The following is an 18,513-nucleotide window of genomic DNA, read 5'->3' as shown; positions in this document are numbered from 1 at the left end:
AGCACAGATGCCACAGTCTTAGCTATGCTGGACGTCATCTCGCTGGCTGTTCTCGGAATACAGAAAAAACACCATGTGCACCACCTCTAAAATTAGCGTGTGCAGCACATGAAGGAGAAAAGAGCCGAAGTTAAAAAAGACTCTAAAGTGGCTGCTGTCTCTCTTCACTTCTCTACATTTCCGTGTCCCACCTTGGCTCGGGGCCAGTCGAGATCTCCCATGGCGACTGAGTCCTCTGTTTCATCAAAGATACACGGCATGCCACATACTTTCCAATTCTGGGCCAGCCAGAAATCTGGAAATCTGATTTTATAACCCTTATGATTTGGGTTGTTTGGAGCTGCAGATAGTTTTGGTGTGGTTTACTGCGCACCAAACAAAATGAATGTGCCTTGCCACGCTAGTAGGTCTCAGCTCCCAGTGTTATGCTCATCAGTTGTGCGGCTGCTCTGTTGTGTGTTTGTGCGTAAACAAAGACAGCGAAGGACACCTTTAACTGATTTACCAGATGTTCATGGAGAAGGAAGGGGGAAATCTGTTTTCAGAGAGTGACTTTGCAGAGGTCTGTGTAGCAGGTGAAGAGAATCTTGCCAAGAACACATATCTCACAGTTGTGCTTTTATAACTAAATCGTGGAGTACACAGTCACACACACACACACACACACACACACACACACACACACACACACACACACACACACGCAGACTAACTTTTTAGCTCATCATCAGCTCTTTCATGGCATGAAATAAAACATTTAACAATCTAGATTGTGCACAAGTAGGATAAACGGAACGGGCTCTGAAATGCAAACATGTTCTCAGTCCCAACCAGTGGCTGACCACACTTGAAGCTACTAGTCTGTGATGACGTGATGAGCCTGGAAGTCAGTCAGTAATGGCGGAGATAATAGGTCCTTATTACTTTGACCCCCGACCCCTGTTCTTAGTGAGAAGTTTAGGAGTGGTCCCTGAGGAGCTGTCTGATAATAACGTGGCTCTAAAAATAAGAAGCCCCAGAAGTCGGAGTAGCTGTGGCCAAGTCACAGCACAAATGGAACCCAGTCGAGCCGGGATGGGGTACAGAGGGGGAGTTTCAGGAGTGCTACCCATGTGTCACCCTCTCTGGGAGCAGTATTTCCACCCAACCCAATGAAAGGTTTATGGACTGGAACTATAAATGCAAACCACTAAATCTCACACTTTTTTAACACAAAATCCGCCGCCCCCCTCCCCCCATTCCACTCCTGACGTTACTCCCGAAACTCTTGGCAGACATTTTTTGGAAGTAAGTTTTTTTTTTTTTTATTGTTGAATTTTATCAAATGTTCATTAAGTGTGCCAGTGAAGTGACTTCCTCCTGAAGTCCATTAAAACGGTGCTGCTACTGACAGAGGTATGTGCAGCCCATGTGCGGGGTTGTGGTATGGTGTGATCCGCAGAGGAGAAATGGACACCAGATGGGACCGAGGGGGGTGGAGATGCAAGGTAGAATAAAATAACACATGCAGAAGATTGAAACTGAACTGTGGTGGGAGAGGAGGTGGTGTGTGTGTGTGTGTGTGTGTGTGTGTGTGTGTGTGTGTGTGTGTGTGTGTGTGTGTGTGTGTGTGTGTGTGTGTGTGTGTGTGTGTGTGTGTGTGTGTGTGTGTGTGTGTGTGTGTGTGTGTGTGTGTGTGTGTGTGTACGTGTACATGTTGGGAGGGTATAAAATAATTGGATGGTTGCATCATCTAGAGTGAACGGGCGCTGTACACCCTTGGAGGATAAGAATGGGTAAACAGACATGATCCGAGGCCCGTGAAAAAAAAGTGACATTTCAGTGTTTTTACTGCCCGTGAATAAAGTCTCATGGCTCCTTCTAAATGTTTTGATTTACATTTCCTATATAAGTAACAAGCGTATCTTTGTTCAATGCACATTTGTTTTTGAAGAGAAAAAGCCCACCAGGAAACCCTTGAATAGATGATTGAAAAAACAAGCACGTTGGTTTTCCATGCAAGCGTATGCATGTGTCTGAGATTGAAAACCAACATTCCACGGTCCCAATGTGCGCTCACATAAAAAACATTCTATTTAGAGCATTTTGAGCTGCCTTGTGATCCCTCCAAGCCCTTTCTAATGCAAACACAGCAGAAAATGCAGTCAGTCAAACTCCGCAGAACTCTGCCTCTCTGTTTCTCTTCTCCCTCTCATTATCTGATCTGCTATTGTGGCTACACTATAAATTTCCATCTGTGTCTTTCTGGAGCACTTTTAGTCCATTCAGTTTAGTCTACGTATTACATTGTTTCCACCGAAAACATCAGAGAATGAAGGTATTGACTCAGGTGTTCGTACTCGAAGCCGTCGTACTGTAACATACGATATGTTTTGTTTTGCCAGTCAGCCGTACCCACTGTCTTAGTGAATAAAACATAGCTCTTAAGCTGCTTTTGGTGTCGTATGATATTGTTTCTGTTGCAGTTCATTGTCTGCTGCCGCTGCCGAGTCGTTTTGTGAAACATTCCTGGATTTCTTTTCCCCCCTTAGTGCCGAAACACATCAGAGCCTTATGAATCAGAGATGACAAAGGAAGGCAGCCAAACTCTGAAGTGGGGCTGAATCTGTCTGAGCATGTGCAGTATGTGGACAGGTGCAGGTGTGTGTTTGTTTGCCTTTAATAATTAAAGTGCCAGTAGGCTCTGTTCTTGCTGAGTCTCTTGTCTGTTTGTCTTACTTTGCAATCTTTCAGGCTCAAATCTCATGATAAATAAACCTTGTGCCCTGTCAGACCTTCTGCAGAGGTGCTGCACATTCACTTCTTTTTGGTCAGTAATATTGGTTAGGAGCAGAAAAAACAAGTTGGCCTTCAGAAGCGCCTTCCCATGGATCTTTGCAGTGACATGTAATGCATGAAAACATGCTCTGGTGTTTTCCTAATCCTCCCATGGGAGTCTATCACATTTGTGGGCTTGTAGCTTGTCACTCCCATCCTGTGACCCTACACCCCACTACAGTTCATTACACCAGTGGCACCTTGACCCGGCCCTGCCACTTTCCTCTCTACACTTGTATTGTTGTTGGTTTCCAGTTACATTTACCAAAAGAGTCCAATGCTTGGTTTGCAATCAGTGTAGTGTGAGCTTCTCGTAGTGTGTGATATTTTTGGAGTTAATTTCTGCCAGAATTTGAAACTTTGTTATTCATGTCACTAGCACGTTTTGGCCCCCTGACACATATCATCAACAACGGCTGCTTCACTGTAGCCCATCTTCAGTCTGAAAATTGGAGCGACCATGTTTTTTCACGATAAATACACATTATTTATTTACAAATAAAGTGGTTATAATAGAAATAAATACAAAATAAAAATCTGAGCATTATACTTCATGTGGTATTGCACCCATTTCGAAATGTACATCAGAAATACATTTTCAAAACCAGTAAAGGAATATTCCTCTGATTAAAATATTTATTTTTTCCCAACTTTACGTAGACATAAATATATTCATATATAGTTTTTTTTTCTTCTTCCACAATAGCTCTGTTTGTCTTTCTTTCATATAAATAAACGTCTTCATTGGGAAACCGGGTGTCCATGATAACCTCTGATGCCTCTCTCAGTCTTTCTTGCCCACTCTCTCTCTATCCATGCCACTGTCCGTTGCTCACCGGCAGCCACATCCCTCCACCACCATGTCCTGGTAGTTTTTCAGGATGACCTTCTCATATTCATCCAAGTAGAGCAGGGAGATGGCGCTGAGGTCAGTGGGCACACAACAGGCTCTTGGGATGTTCGAGTTGACTGAGTTGACCAGCGTCTGCACAATGGCATGATTGGTAGAATTGAGGTGGTCTGCAAGGGGGAACGGACATTCCCCTTGGCAATAAAAGGCATGGTAACCGGGGGGTGCCACTATCCACTCGTTCCACCCCACGTCACTGAAGTCCACGTACAGGGCATGCCTCTTGCAGCTCGCCTTGTGCTGCTGCTTTCTGCGTTTTTTGCCGAGCGCTTGACGTTTTTCTCGTGTGTGGAGCACCGAGTCCCCGCGGCCGTCGTGGCCGTACGTCACCAGCAAGGGCCGAGCCTGAGGCCATGAGTCCTGGTCCTGGTGAAGGGACCGGCTCACCCTTACGTGCCTCCTACGTTTCTTGGCATGCTCCCCGTTCACCTCCCCTTCCTCCGGGTGAAGTACCTCCAACATGAAGCCGTGGTTGTGGCCTTTGCCGGAGGTCCACTGAGATACAGCCGGGCTGACGTCAAAGCTCTCCCAGCGGCTTAAAGAGTCCTGCACTAGCCGAGTGTCCAGCAGACGCGCCAGAGGCTCCCCGCCATGAGTAGCAGGAGCTCCGAACATCTCATAAATGTTGATACGATGGAGACCCCCTGCAGGACCACTGTCGCTAGTGCTGCTGTTTCTGGAGCCGTTGTTAGGGGTTGCAGCTCCGATGACCTGATCCCTGTAGATACGTAGCTCTGCAGAGGTGATGAGCTCCTCATCTGGGATGGAAGTAAGGTTGAAGTAGAACTGTTGAGTCGTTTTGCCTTTCAGGCTGGCCAGGGCCTCCATAGACTCTACAAAAGAGAGACAAACAGTGTAAGATGATAGGTGTCTGAAATGCAAGCCAGAGATGAAACAGAATTTATGCATGGAATAAGAACCAGAAGTAGCATTTATGATTAAAGCCTCGTTGGCGTGATGGATTCACTGTGAACAGGGAAAGATTGGAAAGTATGAAAGGATGGCTCCTCAAATCGTTTCTTGCATTTCATTTCTTTCATACACACACACCCACACACAACTCGCAGCCTTCTTTCTATGTAGGCAGCCAAGGTGCCACGTGGTTGCAGTGAGTGGGTGTGGGCCATTATCATAGAGGCATAACACATACATCAACACTTTGCATGTGTGACTCAGTGTAATCGCAGGCAAATTCTCGTGGCAAAGTAATTACATCATTAGACTCATGCTCATGAATTTACCTAGTTAAATGTCAGAAGATGAAAGCAGCACGCTTCCATCTAATGATAAGATCGAACGTGCTCGGAAGCCCGACGTGAACCGGCTGCTGTATACAATTCCCACTATCAGTGCACATGGAAAAAAGGTATACCATATAATAAAGTTGCGTCAAAGATCACTATGTTCAAAAGAGTAATATGGAAATCAGTTTACAATTGATTAGATAGACGATAGCATAAATGTCAACTGTTGCATTAACCTTTACAGAACCGATCATCACAGAAATGTCTGGTAAATGTTGTTACCAAGAGAAGACAAGATATTGTTTATATCTAGTTTCTGGAGAAAATAAGATGATTTAATTAGACTACAAAGGAAAGGGTGAAAATATAATGTTTTATATCAATAATTATATATATATTGATTGATATAAGCTACTTTATTTTAAAACTTAATGGTTATCAAGAACAGAAAGAGGCTATATGTATACATCCATGAGTTCAATCATTGGTATTCCCCTTCATTGTGCACAGCAAGTAAAAGCTGCAATTTTCTTTAATGCAGCCCCACTTTGAACTCTTACTTTATGAAGATCATAGATGATGTATAGACACACTTTTTAATCTTTTGGTGTGGTAAAATAAACACAAACTTTGAACTCTGTGCTTTTTCAAAGGAGCCATTTAGGAAATTCCAGCATCTCATCCTAAACCTCCCTCCAGAGGCACAAAGACCTCAATTAGGCCTATCACTCCTCATTTGGTGTGGGAAAGCCCCCTGTCTCTCGTTCCCTCTCGTCTGTCCCCAATCCCCCTCTTTCTTTCCTTCCTCAGCTCCCAAATCCCCTTCTCCCCTCTGTTCTCTTAGCCCCAAATCCTCTTTTCACTCCCGTCTCCCTCTCTTGTCACTCTTTCTCTGTTTCTCTCTGCAGCAGAGTTCTCACTCTCTCCCTATCTCCCGCTCCTTGGAAGAACGGCTGTGTGAACAAGTTGATGCTTGTCAAAAACGTGTGAACCACAGATATGAGTGTATCAACATTCCTAATTTCTCTTTGCGCTGCATGCCAAAACAAAAGATAAAGGCTAATGTCGGGTCATTCATCACGGACCTGTCTCTGGCAGCCACTTCCTGTGTAATAGTGGAAATGTTCTATTTGGCATGGAAAATAGTCATTTTTTGAAAACTGATAGCAGTGAAACTAATTATCCGAGTGAAATTAATATCAGCAGGCACGAGTGATGAATGATAAGGGCCGTTGGCTTTGATGTGCTGCGCTTACATCTGTAGATACATGCTTATTATATGGAGCAGCCATCAATTGCATGTCTGTTGACGTGGGAAGACTAACTACCCTGCAGCTCTGTTAGCATAGGATGAAAGAGCCAGGGAGCGCATGTAAACACAGTCAGAACACATTTGTAATAGCCAGTGGTGTCAAGGTGTGTGCTGGCCGGGTGCAGAGGTTTCCAGTAGTGGGCAGGGAGCAGTCACTCAGCCTGGCTGCTTCGGGCCAGGCTTGTTTGTAGTGTGTCAGTGTAGCCACTGGGTGTCATTGCACTAGGCCTCTGGAGAGCACCCAAGCAACCACTCAGCCACCCCTCTGACTCACCCCTGATGGAAACTTCCCCACTCAAACACTTAGGACTCTGTATAAGAACTTTGTGTCAAGCCCCTATGGCCTCAGTAACTTGTATGTTGTAAAAACTGTAACACCGGCCATAGGAAATTGGATGGTTGATACAGTTGGTGTATGTTTGACAGTAAATGTTTCATCTTTTTTTTTAATTTTTTTTTAATCATAAACAATTTTAATATGATGAACAGCTGCACCTCTCTGCTGCTTGGCAGTTTACCTTAGTAATTAAATAAAGCGCTTGCAGTGTTTAAAATTCACCTGTTCGATTATTCAAGACAGTTTAGAATAGGCCACCTCATTAATAACATTGTATAAACACATAGTGTGTGACTTGAATTTATGCACTTTCCCCCCCAGACCCTATAAACCCTCGGTGTGTGACCGTTATTCATCTGAGCAGCACATGTTGCTTTGGAACTAAAATGCAACTGAACTGAAACACTGAATTCAACAATCAGTGGGTATCCAGCATATAAACTAAGAGAGCAATTATGGTGTTATTGGAACGTGCGTAATGGCGCACAGCGCGGAGAGAGAGGGGTGATTTGGAAAGAATAAGGCGCGCAACCCCCCCCCCCCCTCCCCCTCCTTCACCAAGGACTAATTTCAGTCCTGTTAGAAATGACTCAGAATGCCGTCTGACACGATGACTTTGTCATAATACGTGTTAGTATAATGTCATGTCGCGTGTTATTGAAGTAACGGGGTGATGACTATCACCTGCGCGTACGCACACCGCCCTTTATCCTGCTCCTGTGGTGCGTGTCTGGAAAAACTGTTTTCAGAGCCCACGCAAACACCATCAATTATTAAGAAACAAATGACCCCAGGGATACCACCGCCCCTTGATGCTTCGGAAGCCTGTGACAGCTCCGCCAGGGGAATGATTGGTTAAAGGCTGCATCCCAATAAATATATGAGAGTTCATTTTCACCGTGCACGAGCTGCTTTGTTTGTAAATCGTGTCAGTTCAGTTTTTAAGCGATCCCAAACTTATTTGAGAGTTACAAATAACTCTGGACGCGTGTCACCTGTTAAATGACTAACCCTCCATAAAACAGCGAAGACTCTGAAGTTGAGTGTTGAGGCACTGAGTCATGTTTAAATATAGGTTTGGGTTGTCTGAGAGAGCCGATGAGCTCTCCGGCTGACAGGTAAAGGTATGTCACTAATACATACCTTCATGGTGAAAGCTTCTAATCGTGTTGGCCTTGCTGGCGGCTCTATCTGCGTGTTTCCCCATGCTCTTGGGTCGTTTAGTGCTGTGGTCTCCGTTCGCTGAGTGCATGCGGTAAAGGTCCACCATGTACTGCGGCACCACGGCTTGCTTGCTCGGGGTCGGTCTGCGCCTCAGTCCAAACATATTCAGAAGCCGAAGCTCAAACTCGTTGAGGAAGCTCTCCGACTGCTCCGGGGTCTGCTTCCCGGATTCGCTGTATTTCCTCCGGCCGACCTCGGGGATAAGTCCCGTAGCACCTTCCAGCAACACCTGAGCGAGCAGCAGTACCATGAGAGAGCGGACCACGGCGACCATGATCAGTCAGTCCCTGTGGAGAAAGTTGGTTTCTGTCAATACACTGGCGCTGAGGTATTGACATGAGGTAGACACAGCAGGGGCTTCACTGCAGCATTCCCCAGACTGTGTGTGATCCCTCCATACAGTAGGAATGACTGAAGGAGAGCAGGTTAAAAAGGGAAGACACCTCTCCTCTTTGAAGTACAACAACAAAAAAAAGGGAGGCTGTGAATAGTGAGCCCGCTGGCAATATAGCGCGTCTAACTGAAACGCAGGATTGATCTCAACGTGAACACAAACGCGAAAATTTCAAGGTGAGGAAGTTATGAAAGAGACGGAACAAAAAAGAAAAAAAGAGAGGAATGACACAAGAAAGAGAAATCAAAGAAAGTTGCGGGAGAGACTGCAGACAAAAAGTCTCCAGTCAGAAAAGATAAGGAATCATGCGTGGTGAAATGATATAAGAAGAAAGACGATTCAAGTCTGCAGAACCCCCGAAAGATCACTAGAAGCATGAAAGAATGTAGTGAGAGAAAAAGAGTGAGAATCCACAGCAGCAGGAGAGGCAGGCAGACGGTGCTGCAAGCCTCTATTTGCAGAGGCTTTGACGGTCATGTATAATCATAAGGGATAGAGTTACTTCAAGAGGCTCGCAGGTGTTAGATCTGACGAGCGTACCAGGGCCAGATGTAGCCCGGGACAGGAACATCAAAAACTCAAGTATCATTTCACAGGCACAACCTCCAACGAAACAACTCGTTATATACTTTGTATTTTTCTATTCACTGTCTTTTCCCCGACGTCCAAAATAGGAACACTTTAACTTTTACGCACACACCCTTTACGCGTATAAAGAGAAACTGACGGCTTCCTCGGCTGTGAAGTAAAAGTTTCTACGTGAATAAAGTTTTTTTTTTTTATAACCTGCTGATATTCTTAAGATTTCATTCCCAGTGGATATTTCAACAGTTTAACCAAACCAATCAGTCTTATTTTACCTGACGAGGAAGCGCTGTGTCCGGTCGTCGTTCCACCTTTGGGCTCCGATAAATTCCACATTAATTCGTGTTTAATCCACGCTGCTTCTCCTTGGGGGACCAAAGACAGCCCATACCCTTCGCCGATCGCCTCTCGCACATATTCTCACCAGCTGCAGTTCGGGTTAGGTCTTGGCCAGTACGGAAAGAAGAAAAAAAAGTGTTAAGTCTATGAGGAAGCGGGCTCGCGTAGGCAGGACCGATCTAAGTATAAAGCGTCTTGGTTGAACATCTTCGAACTAGAAGAACTCGCGGAGACAGAAAGTTGAGCGGAGCAGGCTCTCTCTTTTCTTTTTTTTTTGACAGATAAGCGCACTCAGAGTGTCGCTCCTTTGGACCGTGCTGCTGCGAGTCTGGGAGCGCGTCGCCTCTTTGCGCCACAGTGTAGTGGTTCAATTGATTGGTGCCTTCTCCTCCCCAGCGACTCTTTTTGTCGTACAGTGATGTCACCAAGGGGCTGTCAATCATTTGTCCACTGTAAAGCACCTCCTGCAGACCACAAACCCGGAGGCTCCAGACTTTTTGCATGTCTAACGATGTCAAATCAGTACACATTAGAGCCAAGGAACCCTATTTTGATAAGATTTGCCACAGGGGCAGTTTGTTTAGTATTTGCTTGCACCAATGGAGTGAAAACAACCGAAATACTCACTTTTATACCATCTTCAGTGTTGATTAATTATTCTTATTTTACATTAGAATGAGTTTTAGTTATTTCAGGAAATACTGGGGAGCCCTTTGGCCCCCTGCTCTATGATCTCTGTGCCCCCCCCCCCCCCCCCCAAAAAAAAAAAAGACAAACATCAGCATATATATTTTAAATCTCTGTCCTTATTACAGGCAGCTCTTTTTTCTTGCATCTTTACATATCCTGGAAAGTCACACCATAAAAATAGTTGTAAAGTCAACAGTTAAAACCATACTGTTGCTTTTAGTGTGTTTTTGGGTGATTTTCCATACATAGGAATAGCAATTGCCTATTTGCGTAATGCTTTTAAATAACATCAAAATGGCTTGTTCACTAACAGGGAGGTGTAGATTTGACCACAGAGCAAAAAAAAAAAAAAAAACTCAACACATGTTTTTTTCAGATAGATAATTGACTAAGAGGTGTTAATAGCAGGTTCAAACATATTTAGCTTTTGGAATAAGGCTAATAGATAATGGCATCACAATGTGTTGCTTCAATCTGAGGTTTTAAAGGATTAGACCCTGCGGAGGGACTATCACATCCTCCTGTTGAACTTCACTGTGTGTGTGTGTGTGATTGTTCATGTGTGTCTGACATCAGAGCTGATTTATACATGCTTCCCAGTGGCTGGATTAATCTTTTCATTTCATTACAATTCACAGCAGTTCATCAATATATCAGTGGCAGAATTTGGCAGCAAACGGTCGTCTCATATCTACAGTACCGTGTGAGAGCAAAGTGATTTAGTCTCTAGAGAAACTCCATCAGTTTCCCAGGACGGCTGTGTTTTTTTCTCCTACTTTTGGTTAAATGCAACAGATTGAAACTCTTAAAGACACTGCATGTCCTGATGTATATGTAAAATTACCTGTATCTCATCTTTTTAACACATGTAAATATATTTTTCACTCATTTAGAAATATTAATCCGGGTTCGAGAGAGTACCTGCTGCATTCGTAGAGTTCAAGCCCTCATTGGCAAAAGAGGGACGAGGGAAACTTTGCTGTGTTGTTTTTAGCCTGTGGGGTGTAGTCAACAGCATTAATGTTTGGGTCATCTCCATAAGAAAAGCCCCCACTGATTCCCTCTAGTGACTTCCATTAGGTGATGATGGTGGGGCAGGCGGTGGTGTTTTGGGGAAAGCACAGAGCCTGTTTTCTTTGCAGAGATGGCAATAGATTAAATCCCACAGAGATCACAAGATATCTTTGTCTCCTTTCAGGACAATAACATTTTATGAGGGATAATCCCAGATCATCCACTTAGCAATTAAAATACAGAGAGGCCAGTGGGTGCATGCCATTACATGGCTGACAGTGTGCACTGTGTCTCTGCTTCCCCTCACCTGGATCCAAGCACTTTTGATTTCACACTATTCTGGCGGATTACCGATGTTCATTCTACTTTCCAGAATTCTTTTTGCTTTTTATTCAATAACCAAAACCAATTGGAGCTAATTGTTCTGTCATATACTGTACCCTATCCTCCCAACCTTCTTCCAATGAGTTTATTCCACTCTGCTCCACATCACTTCATTCATTCAGTAACTTATTAATCCCTTCATTCATAAAGTCAGGGTGTGGGAGAACATGTTAATTCATTCATGCTGCTTAGATTTGCTCTATTGTCGTGTTAATCTGTTGGCAGTGATAGTTGGGTCCCGGCTGTTGCCAAAACACCACTTGGTTGAACCCAGTGCTCTAAACTCAAACCCAGGTAAAAGCTGCTCGGCATTTAGATGCTGTAGATTGGCGGATAAGGGCTCACACGGTAAGCCGTGAGTATCTTTAATTACCGAGTGAGAGGATTAGAGAGAGGGGGCTTTATGTGATGCTGTCGCCCTCTTTTTCTTTTTGTATATGTAAGTGTGTGTGTGTGGTTTGAATGAGTGGGCATGCAGAACTGTGTGTGTTTTGAGTGCATATACACACTTTGTATGTGTGTGTGTGTGTGTGTGTGTGTCTTGGCACAGCTTGTGTCAGACCAGCTCCAAGGAATGTGTCTAGCCAAGGCCGTTGAAGGAGTTGATCAGCGATGGCCAGAGTGGTTTGAGAAGATCACGCGGCTTTGATACTGTATATATATCATTGTTTTAAAGCCAGATACATCACGCTTATCTAATCGCTGCAGCTGATCCAATTACGCGCTGATTGAAAGGACAACATTGTCGAGCGAAGCCCTGGCAGCCAGGGAGGCCAGGTACAGATATGTTATCTGAATCACCAATGAACGAGCTGCTGAGGAGGTCTCAGAGAGGTTAAACTGTGACTCAGCCAGACAGTGTCCCCCCAGCGCCACCACCACCCTCACCGGTGTCACTGTTTCCTTCCACAACACATCTGTTTGTTCCTGATAGCTGGAAGTCATCTCTGAATGTCAAGACAGATGTGCAGATGCTTTGGACTGTTCTATAACGGTGAAGAACCGTTCGGACGGTGGTTTACAAACTTTTTTCCAGCAGTATTTCTAGACGCGCTGCAGCGTTGCCCCTCAGCTTATAGAGAGGAAACATTATTCAAGTGAAAATGCAGTTTTGTCCAAACAAGCGTATACACTGTGTAGAGTTTCCCACACTTATGTTTAACCTCTATTCCAGAGGTCTGCAACAGGGGTCCGCCGAGGTACCACCAGGGGGGTCGTGAATTTTTTTGCTTAATTAGACAATTTTTTATATTTTTCGTTTCCATGTTTTATGTTTATAATAAAAATGTCAATGCAGCTTGAAGGCATGATGTTCATGCAATTGACCGACATGGTTGATATTGACACTGGTATCAGTTAACAGGCTCTGTTTAAGATGAAAACATGAACCTGTGTATTATTTGAATAGCTCAGTATTGAATGTATGTTTATACATGGCACTGGGCCAAGTTTAATATAAAACACAATTTTATACAATATATCAGATCCATCTTTGCAATAGTTTAGGGGTGCTTGGCCTGAAAGACGTTGTAGACCCCTCCTCTATTTTACAACAACAATTTCAGTAACAAATAGTTTAACATAGAGTTCTTCTAACTTAGTAGTGTTCTAATAGTATAGCTTTTATGGACGCAGTTCGTTGCATTGAACATTTGTTATCATACACAGCAACTTAAAGAAATGATACAGAATATTCCTCAGCTGACACACACACACACACACACACACACACACACACACACACACACACACACACACACACACACACACACACACACACACACGTCCTTTGACCCACAGGTGGCTGGAAGCAACAATGCATTAGAGCATCTGTGCATCCTCATAACAATGATTTAGCCACATACTGTAGTTATCAGCTTAAACCAGAGTTGTTGGAAATCAGTTTGTCCGAGGGGTAAAGACTGAGCCGACCCGGGAGGCTTCAGCATCTATGATTAAGAACAACGAAATTTAGATTTGACCACTGAACACACTCCTGTCATGAGTCATGACTCACTCTGCTTTGTCCCGTCTCCAGTTACTGTTTTTCCTTATGTCATCCTCTGCCTTTGTTTTGCCTTCATTATTTATTGCCCCTCTTTGACAAGTGGGAGACAATAGGAGGCTAGAGTTTAGGTTAGTGGTGCAGACCCTCACCTGCATATTATATATTTTTCTTGCAATTAGAAAGTCAAATTTTTACCATTCATCCTTCACCTTCACAGAAACCATTCTCTGTAACCAAAAGAACAATATACAGTGAACCACACTCAGTTAATAGATGTATCTTTTTCTTTTATGGAAAACCCCTCAAGGGAGAACAATGTGCAACACATAACACTTATGACAAAAGTATAATAAATCTATTCAAGGGGGGATATTTGGGGTTATTTGAGGGAGATTAGGACAGAATGTGTTTTGTTGTTTTGGTACATCCTGAGCAGGAGAAGAAGACATGCTTTATTGTCCTCTGCTCACCGGGGTCCTGTGCAGGTTCACGTCTTCTTTGCACGCTGCAGTATGTGACCATGTGCACACTGTAATGCTGGATGTGGATGGTGCGGCCCGCTCTTGTCATCACGTACATTCCAGGAGTCAGGGGGCAGACGAAGCCCTGAGATGACACTGCAGATCCAACTATTAGCCTTTCACCCGCTGTTAACAGCAACTTGGCGAGACGCAGGGCCTGCATTCCTCTGCCTTGAGCCAGCTGTAGCCTTAACACACAGGAACATGCCTACGAGGAGATAATCTTCAGAGATGCTGCTCCAAACCAGGGAGCAATTTGTTGCTGGGACTCACCTCTAATTCCAAAGTTGTCTTTTTAATTAAGAGCCCTATAAAATCTTCATCAATCCACATGTGTTTGACAGCAGAAGCACGACTGCTCGGTCGGTCGGTCCCTGAAATGGAAACCCACCAAGGTCAGAGACGGCCAGCTAGAAAGCCAGAGTCAATATTTATGGATACTGAACATGTGGCACACTTCTCAACCCACTAATTTGAGCAACAAGTCCACCTCCAGATTATATGGGCTCTCTGAGATCACAAGAGAGGGGTCCAGACCTCGCTTGCACGTTTAAAAAAAAGAGAAACACATTGAGGTTGGTCGCTGACTAGAAGTTGCACGTCATTTAGCAAATTGGCACACTGTTTATTTGTTTGTGTTTTAATTTCCTGTGTAAATAGGGAACAAGGGAGCTTTGATCAGGCAATGAGGGCTGCTCTCTTATCCAGACGTGCGGTTTGCAGGCCAAGAGCGTGCGCTCAGTAGGTGTACATATCATTGTGTTCATCATATTGTGAAATTACTTTTGTTAGGTTTTTTGTAAAACCTAACAAATAGAATTCCATGTTTGTGTTTGAAGTCATCTATCACATCACAAAGATGCACATAGACTTTTATTTATGGGCCATGTTTCTTTTGAAGTCAACGTGAAAACAGATTGATGCCCGATGCTTCGACTGTATAACAGTAATAACACACCACAGCTATAAAGTCAGTTTATCAGTAAGAAACATTTAGCTCTATACAGACCTCACACTTTAACAACTTACAATAGGAATCATATAAACACATGCTCCATTTGGCGGACTAGTTGGGATGAGAGGCAGCTACTTCCATTTTAGAGAGAGAGAGAGAGAGACATAAATACAGGGATCTGCCCTTTGAATGCAGCTCCACTCATAAAGACACCACGCGTCACTCAATTATACGTCTGCTTGATTAGAAGGTTGGGCTACGTAAACAGCCAGCGTCAAGATTTACATTTTACTGCTTAAGCACAAGCAGCTGTTTACAGGCCACGGAAGGAAGGAAAACACTTAGCAAGTTTCTATACATGAGAGAGAATCAGGAGCTGACACATCTCCAGCGAAGATGGTTTCAATTAATAGTTGTTTATATAGATCTAATGCGATATGTGGTTGGAACACTCAAATTGCTTTTGGTGCTGTCACTGTCTGCTACTGATTCTGAGTTTTAAACATTTTAATATGTGTAGGCTGCTAAGTTAAACTGCAGTGTTAAATGAGGCTTGCTTCCGTGCGATCGCAGGCCCTTTAAAGGTTCAGGAAACCAAAAAGACAAATAGAAACATCCTGATAGAAGTGTTGTGACCTTCACAGGCAAACACGGACTGACAGCATTTTCAATCACTGGTTGGGTAAGATGAAAGAGCCGCACGCCCCATAGATTTTATACGCAGTCTGGAGACGTAGGCAGTAACAGTAACGTACTGTAGCTTCAAACGTTCGCCGAAACCATTTCAACCGTTTCATTCGATAACATTAGACCAGAGATTCCCAAACTGTGCTGCCAGGCATGGTGTTATATTTTACTACTAAATATATAAATAGCTCATACATTATTTCTAATGGGTTTTCACAATGGAAATAGTGAAATTAAAGAAAATAATTTGTAAATTTTAATTAAAAATGTTTTAATGAATAAAAAACAATAAAAAAAAAGTATCTAGAATGCACTTGACCTCCTGCCAGTCTAACTACCGGGCGCAAACTGCAAGTAGCTTGTTAGGACAGCTAACGCAACTATGCAGAAATGCAGAACTGTTCGTTCTCATTTGTTCTTTGTGTGGTGGAGAATTTGTTCGATTGTTTGTTATTTGATTAAAATGACTGGTGTTATATTTTCCTTTAACAACAACTGCTGCTATGATCGGTAGCCTGTAGGCCGGTTAATTGTGAGCTCACTCGCGAACATACAGTACTGTTCATTATTATTCTCCCTACTATTTTCAAATGTAAGAGCTCAATAGGCCTATTATTGCAGATTTTGTTATGTGTTCTTATTATCTTGTAAACCTGATGCCTAAAATCCGGTATAAATAGATTGTGCCATGTGTTGGGTATTGGGGTCGGTCAGATACAGTAGAAGGGGATGCATGGCCTAACAAGTTTGGGAAGCGCTGCATTAGACCATGGCATGGCATGAGGGTCAGGGTTAGACTGAACAGTGATGACCTGACAGAGACTCTGCAGCTTTGCGGTTCGCTGTATGAACTTTAAAAAGTGATTATATGTCACTGTTGTGTTGACGGCTTGTTTCTGCTGCCCCCAAGTGCCCAAAAGATCAATTCATACAGGTTTAGGGGCAAGATGAAAGCAACTAGCCGTTCAGTTATGTTACACTGGCAGTGATATAAACCTTATAAGAGCAGAAGATTGCATGTTATCACATGCTGGCAGTGCTGCTCCTAAAGTTTACCCTACCCTTTATTGCAGTCTTCAATACAGTGTTTCCTTTCAAAGCTAAACTGGCCACTTCTGAGACAGACAACGGACAAATTGTAATTCATGACAAAGACTATTTTGGCAAAAATGTATCTATCTATATTATTATTAATGTGGTTTATTTCTTTGATTTGAACACCTGCACAGTTTAGAAGAACATCTGTGTGTTGCAGCTGTGGTAGCGAAAAAAAAAGAAGAACTTTTCCATCTCCGTACAAATATAAACAGCTGTAGCAAAATGCAAACAGCGGCTTTCACAAGGTTTGAAGTCAGTCCGGAACAAACCCATTTCATTGTCACTTTTCATTATCATGGTGTCGTGCTGAGTCTGATCTCAGCCATACAGCCTGGAGGGAGCAGAGCAGCAGGGCTGTCTGACAGGGGGAGAGAAGAGGCTAGTAGGCTATAGGGAGGACCTGATTGTACTCTGGCATCCACAGAATGACATTATAGCTGTGTGGTTTCATGATAATAATAATCTTCAGAGCAGCTGTATAAACATTTAACTGACATCCACTCCCTGGGCATGCAGTATGTATCTTTAACTTCTACTAGGGCCAGTCTGATGCAACTATTCATATCTCCGCCCATCTCTCGCTCCCCTATTCTCTCTCTCCCTGCGTCTGCTCGAGATACATGATCCATGTTAGTATTTGCTGTAAATGTCAATGGAAAACGAATGTTCGCATCACATTAAGCTTTCAACGTTTTGGAAGAGAGACACGTCGTGTTGCGAGAAACAAGCCCAGCGAGATGATTTAGTGTGTGGAGCCGCGACAGTTGTCTTGTTTCATTTGCTTTGAAAAACTGGGAAACAGCTTTCAAAAAAGAAAATAGGGACTCAACAGAGGCCAATAAATTTAGACAAACCCTCGCTCTGGCCCCTCACAATGTAGCCTATTTCCTGGTAACATTTGTCTTAATTCGTGGCAGTTTGTGTAAATATTTATGTCACTAAACTAACTGTTCTGTATACAGTAAGCCCCCCAATCTTCCCTGGAATGTGATTTAATTGGCGGTTTCCTCTGTTTATCCTGTTTCATACAGTTATGGGCGAGCTTATTGTAATGAATAATCAGGTAGATAAAATGTGGCCTTAAATTAAATGTCCTCCTTAAAGGAAATCAAATGAAGGTTAATACCCGTTTCGAGCCCCCTGTCTGTAATTCACGCTCTCTCATCACATGCCAGATTACCATTATGTGTCATTTGTAATACAATAAACAGACTCCAGATGGCTTGGATTCTCCTGAATATACACAGAGCAACAGAAGCTATGGGGAGAGCTGCTGTATTTTGGTGTGGAGTCACTTTGCCTCAGACGGCCGGGCCAGCTCTCCTGCAGAAGCTGGTGAAGTTTATCACAGACAACTTGCTTAACCAGCACCATACACTTTGGACACAACTTTTATAACCCAATTTATCTTTTAATTTAAATTTAAGCAGTTCAAGTTGTGAATAAACTTAAATGAAACAAAGCTAAGTGGAGCAAAGTAAACGGACATGATGCAAATCTCATAGCAAGAAATGTACAGCCCTCCTACATCAATGAAAGTATACTGAGCTTTTAAAGTTAATGCAAACAACTCCTACAGCTGCCCCGACTTTTGTGACTTACAAACCCTCTGTCTATACAAAAGCAGTGTTTGAACGACCTGGGTCACTCCAACCTTTGATGCATTATGCTTGGTGATAGAAAAAGGAAGACAGACTGGTTGGTCTGGGGTTCATGTGAGAGCAGGATGAGTAATGAAAAGAATTAGATGATGGCTTCACCTGACAGAAGACCAGCGCAGGCACCAGCTCTAAACCCCATGGAGCTGGTAGGGGCCCAAAGTAACAGTGTTGGGATGAACTTTGTTTAGAATGTTTGATTTATGTTGTAGAAAGAAGATATATCTCATCTAGAAGATGCCTTCATTTCTTGTTTTTAAAATTCACAATTGTGTATTTACTCTGCGTTTTAATTTCAGTAAATAAAACTAAGTTCAAATAACAGTAGTTAAATGT

The 18,513-nt window shown here is 43.3% G+C and overlaps 1 protein-coding gene across 1 annotated transcript; it reads right to left on the bottom strand.

Annotated features, from left to right (window-relative positions):
* Nucleotides 1-3,457: 3,457 nt before the first annotated feature.
* On the bottom strand, nt 3,458-9,477 carry bmp2b (bone morphogenetic protein 2b). Its single transcript, XM_084000121.1, has 3 exons — nt 9,099-9,477; nt 7,764-8,131; nt 3,458-4,560 (listed from the first exon to the last, which is right to left on the bottom strand). The coding sequence occupies exons 2-3, from the start codon at nt 8,116-8,118 to the stop codon at nt 3,650-3,652; spliced, it is 1,266 nt and encodes a 421-aa protein (XP_083856247.1). The 5' UTR covers nt 8,119-8,131; nt 9,099-9,477; the 3' UTR covers nt 3,458-3,649.
* Between the last annotated feature and the right edge of the window lie 9,036 nt (nt 9,478-18,513).

The sequence above is a fragment of the Trachurus trachurus genome, assembly GCF_905171665.1.
Source record: "Trachurus trachurus genome assembly, chromosome: 24".
Taxonomy (NCBI): domain Eukaryota; kingdom Metazoa; phylum Chordata; class Actinopteri; order Carangiformes; family Carangidae; genus Trachurus; species Trachurus trachurus.
Note: the sequence above shows the minus strand (reverse complement) of the source record. Positions and strands in the feature narration are given on the sequence as shown.

Excerpts from the sequence above, each read along its gene's own strand:
- bmp2b (XM_084000121.1), bottom strand. The coding sequence starts at position 8,118 with ATGGTCGCCGTGGTCCGCTCTCTCATGGTACTGCTGCTCGCTCAGGTG. Across the intron at positions 4,561-7,763 it reads TAGAAGCTTTCACCATGAAG|AGTCTATGGAGGCCCTGGCC; the intron begins GTATGTATTAGT and ends TCTCTTTTGTAG.